At 41.7% G+C, this 26059-nt stretch overlaps 1 protein-coding gene across 2 annotated transcripts in view; it reads right to left on the bottom strand.

Moving 5' to 3' along the window:
* The window catches only part of TEKT3 (tektin 3), a 50577-nt gene extending 25140 nt beyond the window's left edge, over window positions 1-25437 (bottom strand). The window contains exons 1-3 of one of the 2 annotated variants that reach the window (XM_007519187.2): window positions 25348-25437; window positions 14629-15234; window positions 7594-7677 (exon numbers count right to left, since the gene is read on the bottom strand). In XM_007519187.2, coding sequence (XP_007519249.1) covers window positions 7594-7677; window positions 14629-15207 — 663 coding nt within the window. In that variant the 5' untranslated portion in view covers window positions 15208-15234; window positions 25348-25437. Of the gene's footprint in view, window positions 1-7593; window positions 7678-14628; window positions 15235-19788; window positions 19942-25347 lie in introns of those variants that run through there. The other variant, XM_060204524.1, reaches the window with a different exon arrangement.
* Between the last annotated feature and the right edge of the window lie 622 nt (window positions 25438-26059).

Here is a 26059-nt window from a genome sequence, read left to right on the forward strand (position 1 = left end):
GCCTGTGGAGGAAAAGATCACAGTGACTTCTGTGAGTCCCTTAGAATTTCAGTATGTGAATGAACACAAGGTAACTTGATATGAAAACCCAACAAGAAATTGTATCCAGTTGTTTGAAGAACCTTGAGTTAATCCTACTGTAACTTGAGCAAATAAATCTTTTGTGAAACATCTCATTGCAGTTCGTCTCTTGGGAACTCTTGCCCTGGTATGGGCTGCGAGGGCTGGGGACTGGAAATACAGACATTATAGCCTTGTGTTTACTATGCCTCAAGGGGAAGGAAAAAAAAAAAAAGCCAAACAAAACACACACACACACACACACACACACACACACACACACACACACATTGCTCACCCTTTCCAGTTTTGGATAAAATACTTGCTAAAATTATATGCTTCAAGCATCAGACAGTCCTGGTCAAAACTGGGTTTTGCTCCTTAAGTTCTGGCCATGAAAAAAGCAAAAGATTCTGGGGGAAGGAAGACAGACAGAGGGGTGGGGTTGGGGGAAAAAGGGGTCTTTAAAGCCCTAGTGCATGATGATGGCAAAGAACCTAGACTGGGAGTCAGAGTGTTTTGCAGACACTTATCAAGAGGAAACATTGTATCCATGTGCCAGCAACTGTTGTGTAAATGATTAACCTCCCAATGAATTCTTTTGATTTGGTTTTACTTGCACAGTGGCCAGAGGAAAGTTATAAAACAGTAGTAACACTCACTTCTCTAGGAAGTTTGGTAGATTATTATCTACTGAGTTATTAGTGCTCAGTAAATGTAAACCATAGAGAGGGCAGGCGGTGGCGCACCTGGTTGAGCACACATTTTACAATGCACAAGGACCCGGGTTCAAGCCCCCAGTCTTCACCTGCAGGTGGAAACCTTCACAAGTGTTGAAATAGTGATGCAGGTATCTATCTATAGGTCTCCTCTTTCCTTTCAATTTCAGGCGGTCTCTATCAAATAAATAAATATAATAATTTTTGATGTAGACCATATAAAGTCACATGGGTGATTTACATGATTTTAGAACTGAGTCCATGAAAGATATGAGTTCATCTACACTCAATGAAAAAATAGGGCTCACATCACATAAACAGTATCTTCTCACCACACAGTGGACTTGTGTAGTTTCTGCTCTACCCTGAGGTGTGGATATGAATCACCACTTGCATTTCATGATTCAACTCAGGTTCTGCTTCTGCGCTGTTAAGGTTTAGTTATGTGGTTCATTTGATCCATGTTGTGGAACCTTTTTAAACTTGGGGAAAGTGGGGGACTTATACGTCTAGCAGATGACATGAGCTACTGAAATCAAAGTGAACTCCAAATGGTAACTAGCTAAAAGCTTATCTCATCTATGGGAACACTCATTCCATGTCCACATGCAGTGCTATCTGATGATGTCATGTGTTCAATGCTAATTTTCTTTCAGTTTGGTAAGTAGAAGTGTTTTGTGGAAATTTGCATCCTTGGTATGACTGCAATTTAATATTTGCTTCTAATATTTGCTTTAATCTAATATTTGAAAAGGTGACTTATTCACAATCCTTTCCTATACAGCTGGTGGGGATCACAGTCTGTTCACAAGTGAACATATTAAGTGAGGAAGTTAGTTCCTGCTTCCAGTGGTGACAATCCACCCAAACTTTTTTTTATTAAAATATTATCATCTTTATTATTTATTTAATAGAGATACACTGTAAAACATTAATCCCCAATAAAAAAGTAAAAACTAAATAACATTAATTATCTTTATTTATTTATTTGATAAAGACACAGGGAAGGGGGAGATAGGGAGAGAGAGAGAAAGACACTGACAGCACTGCTTCACTGCTTGAAAAGCTTTCCCCCCGCAGGTGTTTCAAACACAGGTCCTTGTGCATTTTGACATATGCGCTCAACCCGGTGCACTGCCACCTGACCCTTGTTTTCTTTTTTTTAATTTTTATTATCCTTATTTTATTTATTGGATAGTGATAGCCAGAAATAGGGAAAAGGATGATAGCGATCCACCCAAACTTTCTTTCCATGCTAGAATCAGGACTCCATTGAATATTATTCAGAGCAGATACTTCCTGGGATGGACCTTTGAGATGCCTCCCTAAATCTAAAATGCTGATATGTCTCCCTGGCAGGTCTACTGATATCTCTGGACCACTGCTTAGACATGTTCAAGGAATAGTTAACAGGCAAGAGTGCTTCTGCAGCATGGGGTGGGGTGGGGGAGAGCCACTTCTGGGAGGGAAATTAGTCAGCTGGGGCCGGCCCAAGAGTCTCCGCTTGACTGACAGCAGCAGACCCAGCCAGCACTCAGAGTCAGATGGGGGCAGGCTGCCCGAGTGGCTTCGGAGGCTCATTTGGCTTCAAAGTTGTTAGTGATCTGAGACAATCAAGAAAATTGGCACCATGGTCAGTTCCTAGGGATCAGGCATTCAGGTATTCCACAGAGAATTTACTGAGTACCATTCATTGAATGTGAATAATAATCACAGAACTCATGAAAAAATATTCTACCACACAGAGTTTTTTTTTTTTGGGGGGGGGGGAGGAGGCTTCTTTTAAAACTACTTCTCTTCTTTGTTAATGATTACGTGATCATTCAAAAACTGAAACCCTCTTAGTAAAAATAAAAGATAATGTTAATAAAGATGAGATGCCACTTCACTCCTTTGAGACTGTCACATATTAGAAAAGGTAACAGCATCAAATGCTGGAGAGGTTGTGGGGACAAAGGAACCCTCCTGCACTGCTGGTGGGAGTGTAAATTGGTCCAACCCCTGTGGAAAACAGTCTGGAGAACTCTCAGAAGGCTACAAGTGGACCTACCCTATGATCCTGTAATTCCTCTCCTGGGGATATATCCTAAGGAACCCAACACACCCATCCAAAAAGATCTGTGTACACCTATGTTCATAGCAACACAATTAGTAATAGTCAAAACTTGGAAGCAACCCAGGTGTCCAACAACAGATGAGTGGCTGAGCAAGTTGTGGTATATATACACAATGGAATACTACTCAGCTATTAAAAATGGTGATTTCACCATTTTCAGCCCATCTTGGATGGAGCTTGAAGAAGTCATGTTAAGTGAAGTAAGTTAGACACAGAAGGATGAATATGGGGGAGTCAGGCTGTAGCGCAGCGGGTTAAGCGCAGGTGGCGCAAAGCACAAGGACCGGCATAAGGATCCCGGTTCGAACCCCGGCTCCCCACCTGCAGGGAAGTCGCTTCACAGGCAGTGAAGCAGGTCTGCAGGTGTCTATCTTTCTCTCCTCCTCTCTGTCTTCCCCTCCTCTCTCCATTTCTCTCTGTCCTATCCAACAATGACGACAACAACAATAATAACTACAACAATAAAACAACAAGGGCAACAAAAGGGAATAAATAAATAAAATAAAATATTTTTTAAAAAAAGAAGAAGGATGAATATGAGATAATCTCACTCACAGGCAGAAGTTGAAAAACAAGATCAGAAGGGAAAACACTAAGCAGAACTTGGATTGGAGTTGGTGTGTTGCACCAAAGTAAAAGACTCTGGGGGTGAGGGGGTAGCATCAGGTCCTGGACCATGATGGCAGAGGAGGGAACTGGTTCACATGTACAAACTATTGTATTTTACTACTGACTATAAACCATTCATCTCCCAATAAAGAAAAAATTTTAAAGCATCTGAAGCTAAATTAAAATAAATAAAAGATATGTTAATATCACTCGTTCAGGTATGCTGGTCATATTCACTACTTGAACCAACTGGCAATGGTCAAGATACCCCTGGATTTATGAAGATTTATTTGACCACAGACTCAGTTATTTTGAAGCAAGACAGTCTCTGCTACTGACTTAAAATATGAACCTTCGAGGTAAAGTTTCATTTTTATTTAAACAAAGTTTTGGGAGTCGGGTGGTAGCACAGTGGGTTAAGCACACATGGTGAAAAGTGCAAGGACCAGTGTAAGGATCCTGGTTTGAGCCCCTGGCTCCCCACCTGCAGGGGAGTCGCTTCACAGGCGGTGAAGCAGGTCTGCAGGTGTCTATCTTTCCACCTCTCTGTCTTCCCCTCCTCTCTCCATTTCTGTCTGTCCTATCTAACAACAATGACATCAATAATAATAACTACAACAACAATAAAAAAACAGCAAAGGCAACAAAAGGGAAGATAAATAAATTTTTGAAAAAGTTTTTTTGAGATGAAAATTCATATACAATAAAACCCACCTATTTCTCTGTAAAATTCAATGACTGAGTATATTCATAGAGTTATATAATCATCACCAGTACAAATTGTAGGACATTTCATTCCTCTCCAAAGAAAATGTACACTCCTAATTTCTAATATCCTGGGTATCCTTCTTCTTGATAAACATCCATCTATCCTGAGAGCCAGGCAGTGGCACACCCAGTTAAGCACACATAGTACTAACAGCAAGAATCTGGATTCGAGTCCCTGGCCCCCCACCTGCAGGGGGGACGCTTCACAAACAGCAAAGCAGGTCTACAGATGTCTCTCCCTCTCTATCTCCCCCTCATCTCTCAATTTCTCTCTGTCTTAATCAGTAAAATGAGAAAAATTTGGCCGCCAAGAGCAGTGGATTGGTAAATGCCCTCACCCAGCCCCAGCAATACCCCTAGAGGCTTTAAAAAATCATCTGTTTATAGTCCCTATAAGGTTCCTTATTTTGGACGTATTATATAACTGGAATAATGAAATATGTTTTCCTTTATGATAAGTCTCTTTCTCTTAGCATAATGTTTTTGAGGTTCACCTCTGTTCCAGAATGTGTGAGCATTTTACTCAACTTTAGGGCACTCCATTGCATGGATATACCATATCTCATTTATCACTGATGACTCAATCAATATTTACATTGTTTACAAATGACTATTATGAATTATGCTGCTATAAATCTTCATGTACAAGTTTAGACATAGGTATATCTTTTCTCCTCTTAGAAATATACATATTATATATGCATATATACTATTATTTTTAGTCACATAAGGAGGTAAAGGACAACTACAAGATGGTTTCAAAATCATTTGTGGAATACAGCTGAAACACATGGATTTGAAAAAAAAAAAAAAAAGTTGCCAAACTGTCTTTAAGACTCTGTGAGAAACTACTGTGGCTATAGAGTTGGGGGTAGGGATGGAGGTAGGGATGGGAGTGACAGTGGGGAGAAAGGAACAGAACTATTGCAGTGGGGATATACTCCTGGGGCTGGATGTTGGCTCACCCAGCTGAGCACATATGCACAAGGATCCAGGTTCAAGTCCCCCGGGTCCCCACTTACAGGGGGAAAACTCTGCGAGTGGTGAAGCAGGTATCTTTCTTTCTCTCTCCCTATTTTCCCCAAGCCTATTGACTTCTGGCTGTCTCTATACAAACAATAAAAAAATAATATTTATAAAAAGGAAACACTGACAAAACCAGAGGATAAGAGGGTACAACTCCACATAATTCCCACCAATGGAACTCTGCATCCCATCCCATCCCCTGATAGCTTTCCTATTCTTTATCCCTCTTGGAGTATGGACCCAGGATCATTGTGGGATGCAGAAGGTGGAAGGTCTGGCTTTTGTATCTGCCTCTAGATGAATATAGGCGTTGACAGATCAATCCATACACCTAGCCTGTCTCTCTCTTTCCCGAGTGGGGCAGGGCTCTGGCAGGGCTCTGGGGATCCAGGAAACATTGGTGGGGTCCTCTACCCAGTGAGGTACGAATTTTTTTTAATCTTATAATCCTGTAAACCATTATTTAATTACTAGTAAGGTTGTTACATTTACTCATATTTTTAAAAAGGGAGTGCCTTTCTTAACGCTACCACCTTCACTTTAAAATTTTGACTTAAGGGAGTCAGGCAGTAGCTCAGCGGGTTAACTGTACCTGTTGCAAAGCACAAGGACCGGCATAAGGATCTTGGTTCAAGCGCCCCCCCCCCCACTCTCCACCTGCAGGGGAGTCTCTTCACAGGCGGTGAAGCAGGTCTGCAGGTGTCTATCTTTCTTTCCCCCTCTCTGTCTTCCCCTCTTCTCTCCATTTCTCTCTGTCCTATCCAACAACAACGACATTAATAATAACTACAACAATGAAACAACAAGGGCAACAAAAGGGAATAAATAAAATATTTTAAAATATTTTTTTACTTAAAAGATTATCTAGGGCTAGTAAAATAGCTCAGTTGGATAATAGGCTACTTTGCCAAATGTGTGACTCAGGTTTAAGCTAAGCCCTTGCTAGTCAAAAAAAAAAAAAACCGCTCCCGTGGTCTCTTTCTCCTTCCTTCCTCTCTATTTATTAAGAAAATAAATGTATCTAATGATATGAGAAAATCAGTCCAATATAATTGTGAAAAAAGCAATATCGGAGGGGGATGAAGGAGGCATACAGTTCATAGGCAACACCCCTATAAACTCTGGGTGACAGCAGTGTGTCAGCGTAGGTTCACCAGCTGTAATAATTGAGCTATTCTCCTGGGACTGTGGAATGTTGGGAAAGGATGTTTCTGTCCAAGTAAGAGACTCATGAAAAATCTCTGTGCCTCCCCCTCAACATTTTGCTGCGAGCCTAAAACTTCTGTAAAAAAGTTGAATCATTAAAAAAGTTACACTACCTTTCTAAATATAGCCTTAAGAATAAACATTGTTGAACATTTAAACAACAGAAGAACTTTCTTCAGTTTCATATGCACAGTGTAATTCTTTTTTTTTTTTTCCTCCAGGGTTATTGCTGGGCTTGGTGCCTGCACCATGAATCCACCACTCCTGGAGGCCATTTTTCCCCCTTTTGTTGCCCTTGTTGTTGTAGCCTCGTTGTGGTTATTATTATTACCATTGCTGATGTTGTTCGTTGTTGGATAGGACAGAGAGAAACGAAGAGAGGAGGGGAAGACAGAGAGGGGGAGAGAAAGATAGACACCTGCAGACCTGCTTCACCGATTGTGAAGTGACTCCCCTGCAGGTGGGGACCCAGGGCTCCAACCGGGATCCTTACGCCGGTCCTTGCACTTTGCGCCACGTGGGCTTAACCCACTGCGCCACCGCCCGACCCCCCCAGTGTAATTCTAATTGTGAAGACATGTCTAGGTGTCTTTAAACTGAGTGCTATCTGTGATAAAACGGCAAAACTATTCCAATACATAACAGTAATTTGCATCTTTTTATATTTTTTATTATCTTTATTTATTGGATAGAGACAGCCAGAAATCAAGAGGGTGATAGAGACAGAGAGACACCTGCAGCACTACTTCACCAATTGCAAAGCTTTCCCCCTGCAGGTGGGGACCAGGGGCTTGAACCTGGGTCCTTGCGCATTGTAATACATGCGCTCAACCAGGTGTGCCACCACCGGCCTCAGTAATTTACATCTTGTGAAACTACAGGTGATGTTCCTCTTCCGTACTTTTCAAATTCTTCCAGTCAATGTCTCTTACTTTTATAGCAAGCAAAAACAAAATGTATTTTTTCTCAGTGCTATAAACATCCACTGCTACAATTGTTTAATTATAAGTGTTTTATGCAACTTCTTGTTTTTATGAATTAAAAACATTTGCAGCTTTGTTGTTGTTGAAGCACAGTCCCCAAACTTACCGTGAGAAGTTCTGTTTCTACTTCATCATGAACTAGGTCAATTCCCATTCTCTTCTCCCGATGAAACAGGCACTCTCGGGCCACCTACAGAAACACAAGTAACAACAACAACAAAGTGAATACAAACTGAGTGAGATAAGTGAGTAGCACTTCTAAGGACCTCTTTAGAAAACTGGTCAATAGACATTCCCAACACCAACTAATTGTGACAGCTGAGGAAACTCCTACTTCAAAGAAGTTCAAACAAATTATAATTTAAAAAGCTAACAAAATAAAGCAGATGGCATCGATTTGACCCCCATGAATTAATATCTGGAAAAAATATTTATAAACAATTAAAAGTTATTATTTATTAATTCCTTCTAGAGAAATGCTATAAGAACCTAAAACAAAGTCTTCAAATTATGACTTCCAAAAATTTCCTACTGAGAATAAGGAAGAAATTATTATCTTTAAAGACACCAAAATATGTGTATAATCAAAAACTTATCAGTACCATTTATTGCCCTCAACTGTAAAAATAACATGTCTCCTTTTCAGATAAAAGGATAGAAAAGTATAAAATAGTTTAGTTATGTCCCTATCATGTTTGTTTTTTTTTCAAGAAATTGAGTTCATAGTGTCTCTCAGGTTTTATATCTTGTCATTAATGGGAGGCCGTAGTCTTGAAATATTCTTTGACTAAAGGCTCAGGGGCAAAAAGAAAAAGGAAAAAAATAAAACTAGTATAACCACAGGCCCTTTGGAACTTAACTAAAATATGCCTACTAGCTATCTACAAAATGGAGGACACCCCCCAACAAACACTTCATCTGCACTATTCCAGCCTTTAGGTCCATGATTGGTCAACAGTTTGTTTGGCTTTGTAGGTTAACTCTCTTTTCAACCTCCAGGTTCCAGATGCTAGCATGATGCCAACCAGAGTTCGCTGGACAGACAACCCCACCAATGTGTCCTGGAGCTCTGCTTCCCCAGAGCCCCACCCCTACTAGGGAAAGAGAGAGACAGGCTGGGAGTATGGATCCACCTGTCAACACCCATGTTCAGCGGGGAAGTAATTACAGAAGCCAGACCTTCCACCTTCTGCATCCCACAATGACTTTGGGTCCATACTCCCAGAGGGATAAAGAATAGGAGAGCTATCAGGGGAGGGGATGGGATACTGAGTTCTGGTGGTGGGAACTGTGCAAAGTTGTACCCCTCTTATCCTGTGGTTTTGTCAGTGCTTCCTTTTAATAAATAAAAAATTTAAAATAAAGAAAAAGAAATATTCTTTGAAATACAGTATGCTGATGACTCCAAAGAAAAACATCCTAGAGTGCAACCATAAATTATGCATGAAAGAACATCATATAAGGAGTCGGGTGGTGGCACAGCGAGTTAAGTGCATGTAGCTCAAAGCGCAAGGACGGTAAAAGGATCCCAGTTCAATTCCCCGGCTCCCCACCTGCAGGGGAGTCACTTCACAGGCGATGAAGCAGGTCAGCAGGTGTCTGTCTTTCTCTCCCCCTCTCTGTCTTCCCCATCTCTCTCCATTTCTCTCTGTCCTATCCAACAACGACATCAATAACAACAATAAGAACTACAACAATAAAACAAAGACAACAAAAGGGAATAAATAATTATTTTTTAAAAGAGCATCATACAACATCTAAAATACTTCTCAAAGACCATTTCATGTATAACCATAAAATGTTAAATTTTTTAACTGTCCAAAATATAATAGTAGGCAAACTGTAATCCAGGTATAGTCTCATTGGTAAAAAAAAAAAAAAAGCTTAATTACCCTCTAATTGTAATAGGGTAAATTTTAAATGCTTATTAGAATATTAATTAATGAGTTGAGAGGGACACTAATACATTTGTTTTAACCAGAGCTCTGCTCAGCTCTGGTTTAGGGTGGTGTAGGGGATTGAACCTGAGACTTGGAGCCTCAGGCATGGGAGTCTCTTTGCATAACCATTATGCTTTCTATCCCCACCCAAGAGGGAATCTAATTATTAGAATATATACCACCAAACTGATTCCCAGAAAATTTCTGGGGATCTACAGTCCTACCAGCAGTATGTGAAGTGTCCATTTTTATAAATACTAGTCAACCATTCATATTATCAGCTTTATTAATCTGCAACAAATTAATATGCCAAAGATCTCTACCTCCTTGGTGGGGGGCCTAACTATTATGTGAAAAACTGAGAAGCATTACACATGTACAAACTATTGTATTTTACTATCAACTGTAAAGCATTAATCCCCCCAATAAAGAAAAAAATATGATGGCTACCTCATTGTTTTTTAAATATTTATTTATTCCCTTTTGTTGCCCTTGTTTTATTGTTGTAGTTATTATTGTGTCCTCATTGTTGGATAGGACAGAGAGAAATGGATAGAAGAGGGGAAGACAGAGAGGGGGAGAGAAAGATAAACACCTGCAGACCTGCTTCACTGCCTCTGAAACGATGCCCTTGAAGATGGGGAGCCAGGGGCTCAAACCGGGATCCTTATGCAAGTCTTTGCGCCTTGCACCACCTGCACTTAACCCACTGCGCTACCGCCTGACTCCCCCTCATTTACTTGCAATTTTACTATTGAGTTGGGGAGTTTGTTTGCTTGTTTGAGCTGGTTGTTTGATTGTTGACGGGGTTTCACCACTCCTGACCAACTACCAACTTCTTCCTGTAGAGAGATAGAGAAAAGAAACCACAGAGCCAAAGCTTTCCATGGGGCTCAGATTCAAACATGGATGGGTAGCACATAGGGCAAAGCAGTCACCCTCCCAGGTGACTATCTGTCCTTGACTTATTACTCAGTTAAATTTTTTTCTTAAATTGGCTGATTTCCTAAACTCTTTTTTTATTGTTTGTTTTGTTTTGAGACTCATCTGTTTATGTGGCTAACTGATTTTAATCAGGATCTACAGTTACTGTTCTGATAGTAAATATTCAAACACACAGGAACATTAGAGAATGAAAAAAATGCAGGAAAAATGAAATCAGACTTATCTCACTGAAAGCAGGCATCATTGAAAAGAATACTGAGGTAAACTGAATTGCCTCAAAACTAAGGATTTAAGCGGTTGTTATTCAAAGAGACTTTAAAGTAAGGAGAGAAGATGGAATCTAGGTCAGGAGGGAGCAGGGTGGGGCAGTGGCCCAACTGGCTGAGTGCAATGTTACAGGGCACAAGGACCCAGGTTCCATCCCCTGGTCCCCACCTGCAAGGAGAAAGCTTTTCGAGTGGTGAAGCAGGGCTGCAGGTGTCTCTCTGTCTCTCTCCCTCTCTATCACCCCCTCCCTCTTGACATCTGACTGTCTCTATCCAATAAATAAATAAACTAAATCAGGAACCCTTAAAATTTCTCTAGAGCTCAGAGAAAATAGAGAATTATTTCTGAGAAAAGAATCCATGATGTGTTATTTTTAAAAAAAAATACTATTAAGATACTATTATTCTTACTCAGGATCTCTGACAATTGTATCTGTGTGTGTTTGTGGTGTTGTGAGGAGGGAAAAACTAAGTGTAAAGAGGTTTCCAACTAAATTTCCCATCTACAAGAAGATTCCAAGTCTTGGATCTCCTAACCTCTTCTACTGTAGATGGCATAATAAACACCTGTTGCAAGTGTATATCCCACAGGAAGTAACACATACTTTTGCTTATCAAGATTATAGAACTTCTATAGACCTAAAATAGACCTACTAGCTTTTTCTTGTTTTTAGGTTACTGACTATTAAACTTTTTTTTTTTTTCTGCTTTATATCTTAATGCTTTTTCAGCCACCAAGTTGCAGATGCTACCATGCTGCCAACCTAACTTCCCTGGACAGAGAACTTCACCAATGCGTTCTGGAACCCCACCTCTCCAGAGGCCTGACCAACTAGGAAAAGACAGAAACAGCCTATGGATATGGATCAACCTGTCAGTGCCCATGTCCAGAGGAGAAGCAATTACAGAAGCCAGACCTTCCACCTTCTGTACCCCATAATGATCCTGGGTCCATGCTCTCAGAGGGATAAAGAATAGGAAAGCTTTCAGATTTTCTAATCCCTGCCTTAAAGAGAAGTGGACTTAATGTAGCTCCTGAGAAGATACAGCTAATCCCTCCAATATCTTTCTTAGGCTCAGAGATTTCCCTAACGCAGATTCGTCCTTTAAAACCTTGTGTTACTTTTCCTTCTAATCTCACTCTTGCTTCTTTACAAAGTTTTCTTGGAAATTTGAATTGGCTTAGGCAGTATCTTTATCTGCCTACGAGCTGCCTGCAACCACTGTTCAATCTGTTAAAAGGAAACAAACAGCCCTCCTCAAAGCGTATGTTAACCCCTGAAGCCTCCTTGGCTCTGGAAAAAGTTAACCAGGCTCTCCAGGACATGCACCTCGTTCAGTTCTCCCCCTCCTCTCCAGTAAATCTTCTAATCTTTAACTCCACCCCCATGGTAGTGGGGGCATTGTGGCAGAAACATGGCGTTCTCGAATGGCTTCATATGCCAGTAGGCGGAGCTCCAAGACTCCTTACCGAGATTGATGCCTTAGCATTTATGGTTCGCCAAGGAAGAAACAGATCGGTTCAGGTCTTAGGAAGGGAACCAGATTCAATCATTCTTCCCTTTTCTCTCACTGATACAGAATGGCTCATACGCCACCATTCTCGTTTTGCCATAAGTTTAATGGGTTTTCCAGGACAATTAGATAATCATTTTCCCTCTAATAATTTGATAGCTTCTTTACCTCTGTTGCCTCTACTAGTACCTAAACTTTTCTCTCGAGATTCCATCCCCTCTGCTCCTACAGTGTTCACTGATGGTGGAAAAAAGGGAGCTGCTGCCCTTATATATTATCCAGACCAGCAATACCCCAAACCTCTCTTTACTGAACTTCCTGATAATTCCCCTCAGTACAAAGAACTTTATGCTGTTTTCCTTGCATTAAAAGCTGTACCAGAATCCTTCAACCTTTTTTCTGACAGTGTGTATACTGTTAACTTACTTCCATGGCTTGCTCGATCTTATATAAGAATTGATGACAACCCACTTTCTCCTCTTTTAATTCAAATTGCCTCTATGCTCTGTTCTCGAACCCATCCACTGTATGTTCAGCACCTACGTTCCCACAGCCCTCTTCCTGGTCCCCTGTCCGAAGGGAATGCTGCAGCCGACCACCTTGCCTCCACAGGAATTCTCCTAGCCTCTGTCTCTAATCCTGCTGACTTTCATTCCCTAACCCATGTTAATCTTAAAGATCTTCGAGCTCGATTTCCTGATATTCCTCTGCCACAGTTAAAACGTATTCTTGCTACATGTTCCTCCTGTGCAGGTCTAATCAAAACACCTGCTATTCAGACTCTGGGGGTTAATCCTTGAGGTTTAAAAGCCAACGCTCTTTGGCAAATTGATGTTACCCACATACCTAACTTTGGCAAACAAAAATATGTGTTCATCTCAATTGATACCTTCTCTAAGTTTATGTGGGCTACAGCTCAGACTGGAGAAAACTCCAGACAAGCCTTCGCATAAAGAAGCATCTGCTCATATAGAATCCCCAGAAATCCATCTTGGATCCCTGACCTCTGACATCACCCACAATTACAGCCATCCCCCGAAACCCATGATGTAACCTGACACAATCTGGAGAACCTGATTCACAGACTCCAAAGGACAAGACTTTCCTACTGCCTTTCTCTCAACCATCGGTGTCTGCTCTTCCTGCTTCTGTTTCGCCCACCATGTTTTGGCGGTTCCAGGTCACTCTCTACAGAGAAGAAAAGTTCCAGTGGCCATCCTCCTCCATCAAGATAGACGTGTGGCATTTATTTCCTGGCCGTTGACATTGTACTGATGCTTCTATAGAACTTGCTGGACACTCCTTTTATACTGCTGGACTTCTTGAAGAATGACTATAGCAGTTCATAGAACTTTCCGGCAGCTGACTCGGGATTTTGCAATGCCAGATCACCCCTCTAGCCCCTCGGCTTATCAGGCCCCCACTCCTCCACCCATCAGGCTCACTCTGTCTCTTGCTACTCTTACTTATCCCTCCCTGTCTTGTGCTAGTTCTTTTTGAAGACACTTACACACTATCATTCTGCTTTCTTCCCAACAGGTTTCTGTTCACCCCTACACTGCTATTCCCCTGACAGAGATGAAGCCTTTTACAGACATTGACTCAGTTATATATGGCCATTAAGTAAGAGGAAGATGTTGGGGAATTGTGAGGATATGGTTGAGCTTGGAAGGGCTTGAGCCTGAGGGGTGTGTCAATCCTGTTAGTCTCTCTCTCCACGGAGAGGTTGAGCAAGGAGGACAGTAGAACCCCAAAAAAGGTGTGCCTCTTATCAGTCTCCCTGCCTCACAAAGCGCCCCGCACTCCTGATACTATGGCAAATAGTTAAAAAGAAAGGGGGAGATGTTGGGTAGTATGCCACCTCCCCCTGGCTTCTGCTTAACCATATGCCTATACAGGGATTTACTGATCCCATTCAAAGCTTTGGTCTATTTACATAAATCACTTTTACATTTACATAAAGCACTCCTTCCAGGGCATTGGTAGTTCAGTGATAGGATTCTCGCCTGTTCCGCCCCCTCCTTGTCACACTCTGATTTTCACCAGTCACTTTTCTCTCCACCCTCTCTATATCACATCCTGTTTCCACCCTACTTGGAGAGTATAAAAACAGCTGCTCTTCTGATTAAAGACACTTGGAAATTGCTTTCCGGCTCCAACAGTTCCAGAGTGTATCTCCTGCGGAAGTTAGTGCAGCATGAGTTCCTGATCCCTCTCCCACGCAGCAGCCTAGATCGGCTCCAGTTGAGTTCTCTCCAAGCCAGAGAGCACTAGCTCGGGAAGAAGTACCCTCAGGCTATCCCGGCAGTAATTTAACCATTATTGAGACCAGTTATAGATTTATCAATTGTTGGGGGTAATATCTACAAATGAAATGAAAAATAATTCATCAAATAAATGACCTCTGAAATTCAAAGAGTGGGTTATATTCATTTTGTAAAAACAGAGTCTTTACATATAAGGTCTTATATTTACCTGAAGGGGAGCTTCAGTCTCCATCAGTGCTCTCTCCAGTTTTCTCTTAATATCAGTTAGTTCATTGGTTTCTCCAATCATGGCATCTAGTTCATGAATGATTTCAGCTTTCCAAAATCCTATGTCATTGACTCGTTCTCCCAAATTCTGGGTAGAGTCTGCCTGGGTTTTCCGAGTCTGCTGATACTTGTCTTGGATGAGGCGAGACGTGTCCACCCTGAGTCGCTCTGAGTTATGTCGGGATGCGTCCGATTCTAGGTAGTTGGTTAAGTTGGACCTGTACCAGTCGTCAGGAGTGTACCTTGTGAAAAGGGTCGTCCTGTTAGAAACGAAGGGAAGCATGGTGCTCTCACAAGCCCTCTGGGATCTGGTGCAGTACGGGGCCAACGTGGGCGAATTAGAGGCGACTTTGTAGTAAGTGCTTGGTCTCCAAGGAAGGCTCAAGCTATGCGTGAAATTGGAGTGGGGGAAGCGGTCCCTGTAGCTTGATGTCATGGAACTGATAGCCGGCAGGAAGTTGGTTGGTGTTGGTTTCGGGTGGGCGTAAGTTGCCGTTAAAGTCGACCCCAAAAGCTCCATGATGCTCCACTACTTTCTAAATATCTCCTGTTTTTTAAAAAGAGGTAAAAATAAATAAATAAACAGCCACAAAATTAACCTTTGGTGAAAACTTAAAAATTTCAAAGACGCAGTCAACAATATTTATACACCTTTCCCATATTTGGGAGCTACTCTCTTCCCTGATCCAGCTTTCTGGTCCTTTTTATAGCTATGACATCATCTCCCCAGACAATAACTTGGGTCCACCTGCATATTGACTTCAGGCTTAGGGGGGAAAAAAGAAAGAAAGAAAAAGAAAAGGAAAAAAGAAAAAAAAAACTAGTAAACTCTCCATCTGTCCTATTCCAGCCTTTAAGTTCATGATTAATCAACAATTTGTTTGGCTTTATATGTTAACTCTCTTTTCAGCCACCAGCTTCCAGATGCTACCATGATGCCAACCAGACTTCCCTGGACAGACAACCCCACCAATGTGTCCTGGAATTCCGATTCCCCAGAACCCTACCTGACTAGGGAAAGCGAGAGAGACAGGCTGGGATTGGATGGACCTGTCAACGCCCATGTTCAGCGGGGAAGCAATTCCAGAAGCCAAACCTACCTTCTGTCTTCTGCATCCTACAATGACCTTGGGTCCATACTCCCAGAGGGTTAAAGAATAGGAAAGCTATCAGGGGAGGGGATGGGATACGGAGTTCTGGTGGTGGGAATTGTGTGGAGTTGTATCCGTCTTATCCTATGGTTCTGTCAGTGTTTCCTTTTTATAAATAAAAAAAAATCAAAGACTAAGTAGGTCTTATTAGTAGTAAAAGGACTCTCAAACACATTAGCTATTTGTTCGAGTTTGAGATCCACCTTCATAAGGCAGACTGCCCATGCGGCTCCAGACAGACTATGACCCACATAGTCAACGACTGCCACCTCTCCAGATTCAAAGGAGGTCTCGAAACTTTACATCAGGCTCAACCTGACGCTGTTGACTGGCTACGGAAGAAGGGCAAATGCTAGAAGAAGAATAAGGCAGCATATCTTGCATGTCTCTTTTTTTTTTTATCTGTGTCTTTTCAATTATTTAAACCAACTTTTAGATGGACCACCTGAGTTTCTGAAATATTTTAATTGGATTATCTAGTAAATAATTCAAACATTGTACCCAATCAGGTGTCATATCTTGACTGTGCTATTCACAAGCTGGGAGGCGCCAACAGACCGACAAATATTAATGACTTAACGGTTCTAGAGCCCAGTTTCCTCATCTTTCCTGTGAGGCTAACAGCAACAGTTACTTCTCAGGGGTGTTATCAGCAAGAGGTTGCTTAGCAGTATTCCTACCCTCCTCCTCCCTCCCCACCAGCAAGTCATCCAAAATAAAGACAAGATCTTTACGATCTTTGACTGGTGAAATAGTTCTCTTGGATAGTGTGATGTTTTGTCATGTCAACCAGGTTCAAGCCCCAGTACCCACTACATTGAACTAAGCTTCAGTGCTATAGTCTCCCTCTCTCTCTCTCTCTCTCTCTCTCAGTAAAATAGAATCACAATCAAAATCTGAATAACAATGGCTTCCAAACACTGTCAGGGCACATACCTCCAAGTACTCCAAGTGCTAATACAGAGATTCTAGAGTAGACCACACTGAGTGCCTGGAATGGTTAACAACAGTTTGGGGTGCATGGTAAATTCCCAATAAACAATAGCTTTTAAAATTACAAATGCAGAGGAGTATGGCCATTGTTCCTCCAACAAAAGAGAACTACTCAGAAGTAGACACTGAATGATTTATCAGTAGTAGTGTCTTTTCAGATTTTCCTATTCATGTAACAACATTTATAATTTCTAAAATTCAGATACACAATCTACCTAGGCAGCATTTATATACATGCTCAGAATTTTCATACAACAAAAAAATTATCAGGGGTCTGGGTGATGGCGCACCTGGTTGAACACACATGTTACAATGTGCAGGGCCCCAAGTTCAAGCCCCCCCGTCTCCACCTGCAGGGGGAAAAGCTTTGCAAGTGGTGAAGCAGGGCTGCAGGTGTCTCTTTGTCTCTCTCCCTCTCTATCTCCCCCTTCCCTCTTATTTCAAGCTGTCTCTCTCCAACAAATAAAGATAATTAAATAAATAATATTAATTGTTAAATGCATCATCCTAAAGAGCACATTTTATTAAAAAAAAAACACTTTGGATATCTCCCAGAATTAAAATATGTATCTACTTCATATTTTTGCCCACTAGAGTTATGATTAAGGTTCCATGCCTGCAAGATTCCACCATTCCCGGTGGATTTTTTTTTCTTCCCTTTTATTGCCCTTGCTGTTTTATTCTTGTAGTCATCATTGATGTCATTGTTGTTGGATAGGACAGAGAGAAATGGAGAGAGGAGGGGAAGACAGAGGGGGAGAGAGAAAGATAGACACCTGTAGACCTGCTTCACCACCTGTGAAGTGACTCCCCTGCAGGTGGGGAGCCGGGAGCTCAAACCTGGATCCTTATGCCGGTCCTTGCGCTTTGCGCCAGCTGCACTTAACCCGCTGTGTTACAGCCTGACTCCCGGATTTTTTTTTTTTAAGAGAGACACAAGTTCTTCTCTTTCACTTATGAAACTTGCTCCGTACAAGTGTTGCCCCATGGTTGGTGGCTGGGGTGGGCTCGAACCCAGGCCCTTGTATACGGTTAAGTGTGCACTCTACCAGGTGAGCTATCTCCCACTTCATCATTGTCACCAGCTGGGATGCGTTAGATTGCCTGCAACTCTGGTCATAAATAATCTAAAAAGCCAAGAATTCCAGACCAGGACACTTTTCATCATCTAAATATCATTGTCATCCATGGACTCATTTACTGAGAAGGAAAAAAATATTGTCAAAGCCAGCTTTATAACTTGCCTGGAGAGAATTATTATTCAGTGACCATCTAAGTAAGTATGGCTTGAAGTCTTTTGTATTCCAATGGCAAAATAACCTGTGTGCAAGACTGTGGTGAAATAAACATTCTATCAGCCCGCACATGATGAAACAGTCACTGAAGCCAGTAGTAGTGCTTACATGATCCTGGTTAACTTTTTCCTAAAACTCTTTTCCCTTTTTCTAAACTATTCATTCAGACCATAGCTAAGTATAGGTGGGATGGTGAGTGAGCCAGGGGATGGGGCCGTGGCAGAATGCTGGACTTGCTGACCTGAATGAAGTCCTGAGTTCAAACCCTGCACTATACATGTCAGAAAGATTATTTGACCTCTCCCTCTCTCCTGAAAAATAAGTGAGTCCTTAAAGGGGGGGGGGGTGGGGAGTCCGGCGGTAGCACAGCAGGTTAAGCACACGTGGCGTGACACAAAGCACAAGGACCTGCTTAAGGATCCAGGTTGGAGCCCCCAGCTCCCCACCTGCAAGGCAGTCGCTTCACAGGCGGTGAAGCAGGTCTGCAGGTGTCTATCTTTCTCTCCCCCTCTCTGTGTTCCCCTCCTCTCTCCATTTCTCTCTGTCCTATCCAACAAGGACGACATCATAACAGCAATAATAATAACTACAACAGTGAAACAACAAGGGCAACAAAAGGGAAAATAAATATTTTTAAAAAGAAAATAAAATGGGGGTAGGAAGGAAACTTCACTGCTATATTCTCTCTCTCTCTCTCCCTTCTTCCCTTCCTTCCTCCCCCCCTCTCTCTCCCTCTTCCCCTCCCCCACCTCTCTCTTCCTCTCTCTCCCTTTCTTTGTTTATTTATCTAAAAATGTTATCCTGCCTCCTGCACCCCATAAAAATCTTTGGTCCATACTCCCAGAGGGATAAAGACTAGAGGTCCTTCCAGTGGAGGGGAGGGTATATGGAACTCTGGTGGTGGGAACTGATGGAATTGTACCCCTCTTACACCACAATCTTGTTGATCATTATTAAATCTCTAATTACTGTTAAATGTAAAACATTAATTCCCCAATAAAGAAATAAATTTAATTTAATTTAATTTAATTAAAAAAAATCTCTAATTAAAAAAAGTTATTCCAGAGTAATGAAGCACTGGTGATGACCAAAAGCAAAACAAAAAGGGGGGTAGGATGGTGAAAAAGAAATCTTACTAACCACATAGAATTCTCAGTTTGAAATTTACAGACTAGTTTTGGGGAAAAAAAAATCAAAGTAACTTGAGTCCTTAGAGTCATCATAGAGACTCTGAATGTTAGCCTCTTCCACAGTCAAATATAGAAATAATCTAATTAGGAAGTTGGGTGGTAGCACAGCAGGTTAAGAGCACGTGGCACAAAGCACAAGGACCGGCTTAAGGATCCTGGTTCGAGTCCCTGGTTCCCCACCTGCAAGGGAGTCGGTTGACAGGCGGTGAAGCAGGTCTGCAGGTGTCTATCTTTCCCCCTCTCTGTCTCCCCATCCTCTCTCCATATCTCTCTGTCCCATCCAACAACAATTACAACAATAATAACTACAATAATAAAATAAGGGCAACAAAAGGGAATAAATAAATTTTTAAAAAATCTAATTATCATTCTTTCAACAAGAAGTTCCCAGCATTTTCTCAGCCACTGGTGTTGGATTGAATTCTTGATAAATGAGCTAAATGCTAGCACCACACTTCATCTCTTAACTAACCATAGAGTTGTAGGGGCCGAATTACTGTGCATTAACCCAACACCTAACATGTTAAAATCTTGAGGCCTCTCAATCCATGTCTGTTAAATATTGCACCATGAGTCATCTACTCCAAGAGATGAGGTGTGAAGATGTAGAAGTCCATAAATCAGAAGAAACAGATGGTAAAGAAAACACAACATAGTTTACAGAAGTACCCAGCAGTATCTAGTTTTTAAATTAAGGATGGGATAGATTTGACAATCTGGAACCTGAAGCACAAAGCTCACTTGCTTCAAGTTCACAGTTTATCCATGGCAACAGGCTTGACATCACAGTACTTCACAGCCATTGTCAGAGTACTAGCTCTAGTCAACCCTCCTTTAAGTCACTCAGAAAGACTGAGTAAAAGACAACAGCATGCAAACAATGAGCTGAATTTTTTTGGATCATTTTTGGGTCAAGAAACCAGAGTATCATGACAGGATGTGATTTTTAAGACACACAGATTAATTTCTGCCTCCAGCTATATCAGACTTAGTCTCACGTCTGAAAAACTAAACAGAACATGAAATATCAGACACTGGACAGTTGGTAGCACAGGCCTCTGGCTCATAAGAGAAGCGAAAAAGGCTGATCTTCTGGTCAGTCTGGCATTTTCTCCAGGAGGCAATATCCAGACTATGACAAAAAGAGATAAAAATCCAACAGAGCCTGGCAGCACTTGTAAGCTGAAAAAAAGATCAGAATTTGGGGAGGCTGGGATGGCTTGAAATGGTGAAGCAGGACTCTGGACTAGAGGAGCCAGGCAGATCAAAGGGTTCTAGATATCTCTGTGGAGTCTACTTGAGTCTTTGTTGAGTAATAATGTGTACATACCCCCACCTGCAGGGGAGGGCGCTTCACAAGCTGCGAAGCAGGTCTGCAGGTGTCTCTCCTCCTCTTTCCCTCTCTATCTCCCCCTCCTCTCTCAATTTCTCTCTGTCCAATCCAATAAAAATGGGGAAAACAGCTTTTAATAAAAATGCTGTTAATGTCATTATATTCAAACCTGTTATGGTTTTTAAGAATTAATAGTTTTAATTTCTCAACTTTAGTTTCAATACAAGCAACTCACAAAACTAACACATTTGTACCATGAAATCTTACAACATAGGTGAAATGGAAAAAGCAAATTCTTCAAAAATACAAATGACCCAAACTGACTGAAGGTGAAATAAACAACCTATTATTTTTTTAAATAAGTATACTGAATCTAAATGGTTTGAAATCTGTCCTTAAAGAAAACTTCAGACCCAAAGGACTTCACTGATGAAGTCTACCAAACCTTTGAGGAAGAAATAGCACCCCAGTTTGAAAATGTCTGTCTGTGGCTTACTTTGGTTCCATGCTTTTTATGATGTTTATTCTTTCAATTCTAACTCGGTCATTTTCTAAGGCAGCACAAGATCACTAGAACATGCTGTAAATGTCTTACATTTGCAAGTAAACTGAATAAAGTATTCAGAAAAGTGACTGAAAATAGCTGTATTTGGATGGGAAAAAAAATCCATCCTCTAAACCTTGTAATTTTTTTTTGTTATGCTTTTAGTTACAACCTAAAAAAAAAAAAAAATTAAGACTTGTGCTATCAAACACGCCCATCCAAAAAAGATCTGTGTATGCCTATGTTCACAGCAGCACAAATTTGTAGTAGCCAAAACCTGGAAGCAGCCTAGGCATCCAACAACAGATGAGTGGTTGAGTAAGATGTGGTCTATGTAAACCACAGACTGCTACTCAGCTGTTAAGAATAATGAAGTCACCTTGGATAGAGCTTGAAGGAATCGTGTTACATGAGATAAGCCAGAAGGAGAAGGATGAATATGGAATGAGCTCACTCATGGACAGAAGTCGAGAAACAAGAACAGAAGGGGAAAACACAAAGTAGAATCCGCACTGGGTCTGGCATAGAGCCCTAAAATAAAGGACTCAGGGTGGGGCTGGCTGAGGGAAGCTTTCAAGTCGTAGCTCAAGATGGTGGGGAAAGGACCTAGGGTGGGCATGAGGGTGTTATGCAGAAAACTGAATTTCTGCACATGTATCAAAACCCGTATTTACTTAAACCATTAATCCTCCCCAATAAAAATTTAAAACAAAGAATTGTCCTAAAGTTAAATAAAGTCTTTGAATATGTTCATCCAATGTAAATATTTATTTACATTCTGGACAATGCTTTAATCACCTTCCACAAATATTATTATGCTAAAATAGTTATCAATCACACAAGAGACCATTAAGTAGAAAACTCCATTGATAATCCAAGTTGGACTGATGTCAAGGTGAATAAGCACCTGAAGGTCAGACTTCAAATGTTTGAAAGTATAAAAGCTGAAAGATTATTTTCTTGAGAAACATAACAAGTGCAGAAAGTTTCAACAACTTGCTCTATACCCTGACCAAAATAAGCAGCAAAGACTTGCAGAGATCATACACAGAGTTAGGGGTTAGGGCAAGGGTTAAAAAAAAAAAATGTCTACGACTCTATTTTGTTCCTTTGGTCAGGTCCATTAAATTGCAGTTTCAAAAGGAAAATGAAAGAAAATATCCCCCCACCCCTGTACATTAATACCAGATTTAGAAAAACAGCATGTCAGAATTCAATGTTTAATTTCTTTTTTTAAAAAAAATATTTATTCCCTTTTGTTGCCCTTGTTTTATAGTTGTAGTTATTATTATTAATGTCGTTGTTGGATAGGACAGAGAGAAATGGAGAGGGGAGGGGAAGACAAAGAGGGGGAGAGAAAGATAGACACCTGCTGACCTGCTTCACAGACTGTGAAGTGACTCCCCTGCAGGTGGGGAGACTTACTCTGGTCCTTAAGCTTTGCAACACCTGCACTTAACTCGCTGCACTAACGCCAGACTCACATTTAAGTAATTTCTATTTATGCATGTGACATAAAAAGCAGGGAAAACTTCCTCCCATCCAAAAAAAAAAAAATGAATGAATGTACTCTTCACATTGATGGTGGAATTGGAGAGCTATGTGACATTCTTTAACCTAATCAAATTGAAAATGCACATTCCCTTGAAGTCCATCAACTTTTTAATACATCCCTAGAGAGACTCTAAGATGGGGGGCAGAGTAGTGGTACACCTGGCTGAGCGCACATATTACAATATGCAAGGACCTGGGTTTGAGCCCTCAGTCCCTCCCCTGTAGGGAGAAAGCTTTGTGAGTGGTGAATCAGGGTTGCAGGTGTCTCTCTTTCCTTCTCCTTCTTTATCTTCCCTCGACCCTCTCAGTTTCTGACTGTCTCTATCTAATAAATAAAGTCAATAAAAAATTGAAAAGGAAGTCTTTTTAAAAAGAAACTCTACTGTGTAAATACTTAGAATGTGGAAGAATGTGGTTCTGATATTTTTTTTTTTTTGCCTCCAGGGTTATAGTTGGAGCATGGTGCCTGCACCATGAATCCGCTGCTCCTGGAGGCCATTTTTTTTCCCTTTTATTGCCCTTGTTGTTTCATCATTGTTGTGGTTATTATTGTTGTTGTCGATTATGTGATTGTTGTTGGATAGGACAGAGAGAAATAGAGAGAGGAGGGGAAGACAGAGGGGGAGAGAAAGATAGACACCAGCAGACCTGCTTCACCGCCTGTGAAGCGCCTCCCCTGCAGGTGGGGAGCCTGGGGCTGGAACCGGGATCCTTACACTGGTCCTTGTGCTTAGCGCCATGTGCGCTTAACCTGCTGTGCCACCGCCCGACCCCCAGTTCTAATAATTTTAAAATGAAAAGGATTAAAAGCCTATCAACAGGTGAAATGTTTGCACAGGCTGTGCTAATTATAAATGATCACACATCAGTTAAAATGACCCAGAGTATGTGTAGCATAATAATATTACATAGACTTAAAAAAAATAAGACTATATATTGGTTTGTGGAGAAACACTTAAATAGTAAAGTTTATAAATAAATACAGAGTGTGAGTGAGCAATGAACTATCAGTGGTGTTGGAACTAAACCTAGGGCCTCTCATGTGAAAGCCACTGTGTGCTACCACTACACCATCTCCCTGTGACTAGCTAGCTATAAATTCTGGTGCGCGGGCAGAGATGGGAAAGAGCAAGAAGAGTATCATTCCCAAAGGAGCGAAGAGGCGGCCTCACGCGAACCTCTCCCAATTATCTGGTGCGGTAACTTTACGGTGTGAAAAAAAGAGTAGAATGTTGAGAGTCGGGCAGTAGCGCAGCAGGTTAAGCACACGTGGCACAAAGCACAAGGACCGGCATAAGGATCCCGGTTTGAGCCCTCGGCTCTCCACCTGCAGGGGAGTCGCTTCACAGGCGGTGAAGCAGGTCTGCAGGTGTCTGTCTTTCTCTCCTCCTCTCTGTCTTCCCCTCCTCTCTCCATTTCTCTCTGTCCTATCCAACAACAATGACATCAATAACTACAACAATAAAATAAGGGCAACAAAAGGGAATAAAAAAATAATAAAATCTTTAAAAACAAAAGAGTAGAACGTTTTACATACTTCAGAACTCTTTAATAAAATCCATTTGCTTGCTTCTTTTCACTGTTATTCAAATAAATAAGTTTATCCGGCTCCAAAATATGTTTATGTACATCACCATAAAGGCCCGAGGAGAAAACATAAAGGGGGCTTAATCTCAACTGTCAAAACACAAGCTGGCATTTGGGTTTAGCACAGCTGAACACTGCCTTCGTTAAAAAATGGCGGGAACTGGGTACTTCTGGGACAAAAGCACACCGTGGAAAAGCACAGCATTGCTAATAGGTGTAAGAAATTGCAAACGTGGGGCCAGGTGGTGGTGCACCTGGTTGAGCGCACATGTTACAAGGCACATGGACCCCAGGTTCGAGCCCCCAACCCCCACCTACAGGGGGAAAGGTTTGCAGTGATGAAAAAATACTGCAGGTCTTTCTCTGTCTCTCTCCATCTCCCTCTACCTTCTTGATTTCTGGCTGTCTCTATCCAATAAATAAAGAAAAATTTTTTAAAAAAGAAAAGAAAAGAAAAAATCTCAAAACGTTTGCAGATGGTCTGGGGTTCCACATTTAGAAATACAGTAGCTTCTCAATCCTGGAAAACATCAAAAGCGTTAAGTTGTGAAGACATGAAGTGGGTGAGTGAGTAGAAAGTGCCTGTGGATGTGTGTGATATTTTGCCCTTTTAAAAATATGTACTTATTCCCTTTTATTGCCCTTGTTTTATTGTTGTAGTTGTTGTTGTTATTGATGTCGTCGTTGTTGGATAGGACAGAGAGAAATGGAGAGAGGAGGGAAAGACAGAGAGGGGGAGAGAAAGACAGACACCTGCAGAACTGCTTCACCGCCTGTCAAGCGACCCCCCTGCAGATGGGCAGCTCGGGGCTCGAACCCGGATCCTTACGTGATATTTATGTTAAGGGGTGTGAAATTGGATGTTGTGGGCAGAAGGGGAACGGGGAATAATAGCCAGAGTTTCCAAGGCCTTATTAGGAATTCTGGGGTCAGACGTTGGAGCACAAACTCAAGAAAGGAGGAACCTGTAAGGGTCATCCCAGGGTGCAGGCGGAGCCAGTCAGACCACTCACCTGTTAGAGAATGTCTGAGCAGGGGGTGGGGGAGAGGCGGAGAGCAGGAAGGGTAGCAGCCCCTCTGAATGACCATCTAGGGTCTGGCGTGGCCCCACCCACCGGTCCTGGCCCCGCCTTGCTCGCCTGTGACGTCACTCCCTCGAACCACTCAACGGCCGCCCCTGCTTGCTCTTCGGGATCCTATTGGTCAAGTGGGAGGAGAGGCGGGCCCTGGGAGTTAAAGCAAGTAGCTCACAGCGGTTGCCAGGGACGCTCTTGTGCTTAGTAACCAAAGGTTGGGGGACAATTGAAGGACAACCAAGCTAGAAGCCCCGGTGAAGGTGAATTAACTCTCTTTCAGCCATGAAGAGCTTGGCAACCTAATCCAAAGTGCACGGTGCAGGCAAGATTTCGCATTTAATGTTTGTCCAGCAGAGCTCTTCTCTCATTGTGAGATTATCTAGTGATTCCTCCTGTTCCTTAAGGAAAAGATTTAGGGTTTTCTCTCTTCAGCATACACTTCTATAAGTGGCAGTTCTAATCTTTTATCCAAACATCCGACACAAGCCTTTACAGACATCACGATCCATGCAACTTCTGTCTTACTGTTGCTTGAATATCAAATTCATTTGAGGTCAGCTTTAAAAAGTGAGCATAGCACAATTTGTCCTTTGGGATGGCATGCTGAATCAGTGACATGTTGAAACCTTTTGATTAAGATCTCTGGCCT

Source organism: Erinaceus europaeus, chromosome 12, assembly GCF_950295315.1.
Source record: "Erinaceus europaeus chromosome 12, mEriEur2.1, whole genome shotgun sequence".
NCBI lineage: Eukaryota > Metazoa > Chordata > Mammalia > Eulipotyphla > Erinaceidae > Erinaceus > Erinaceus europaeus.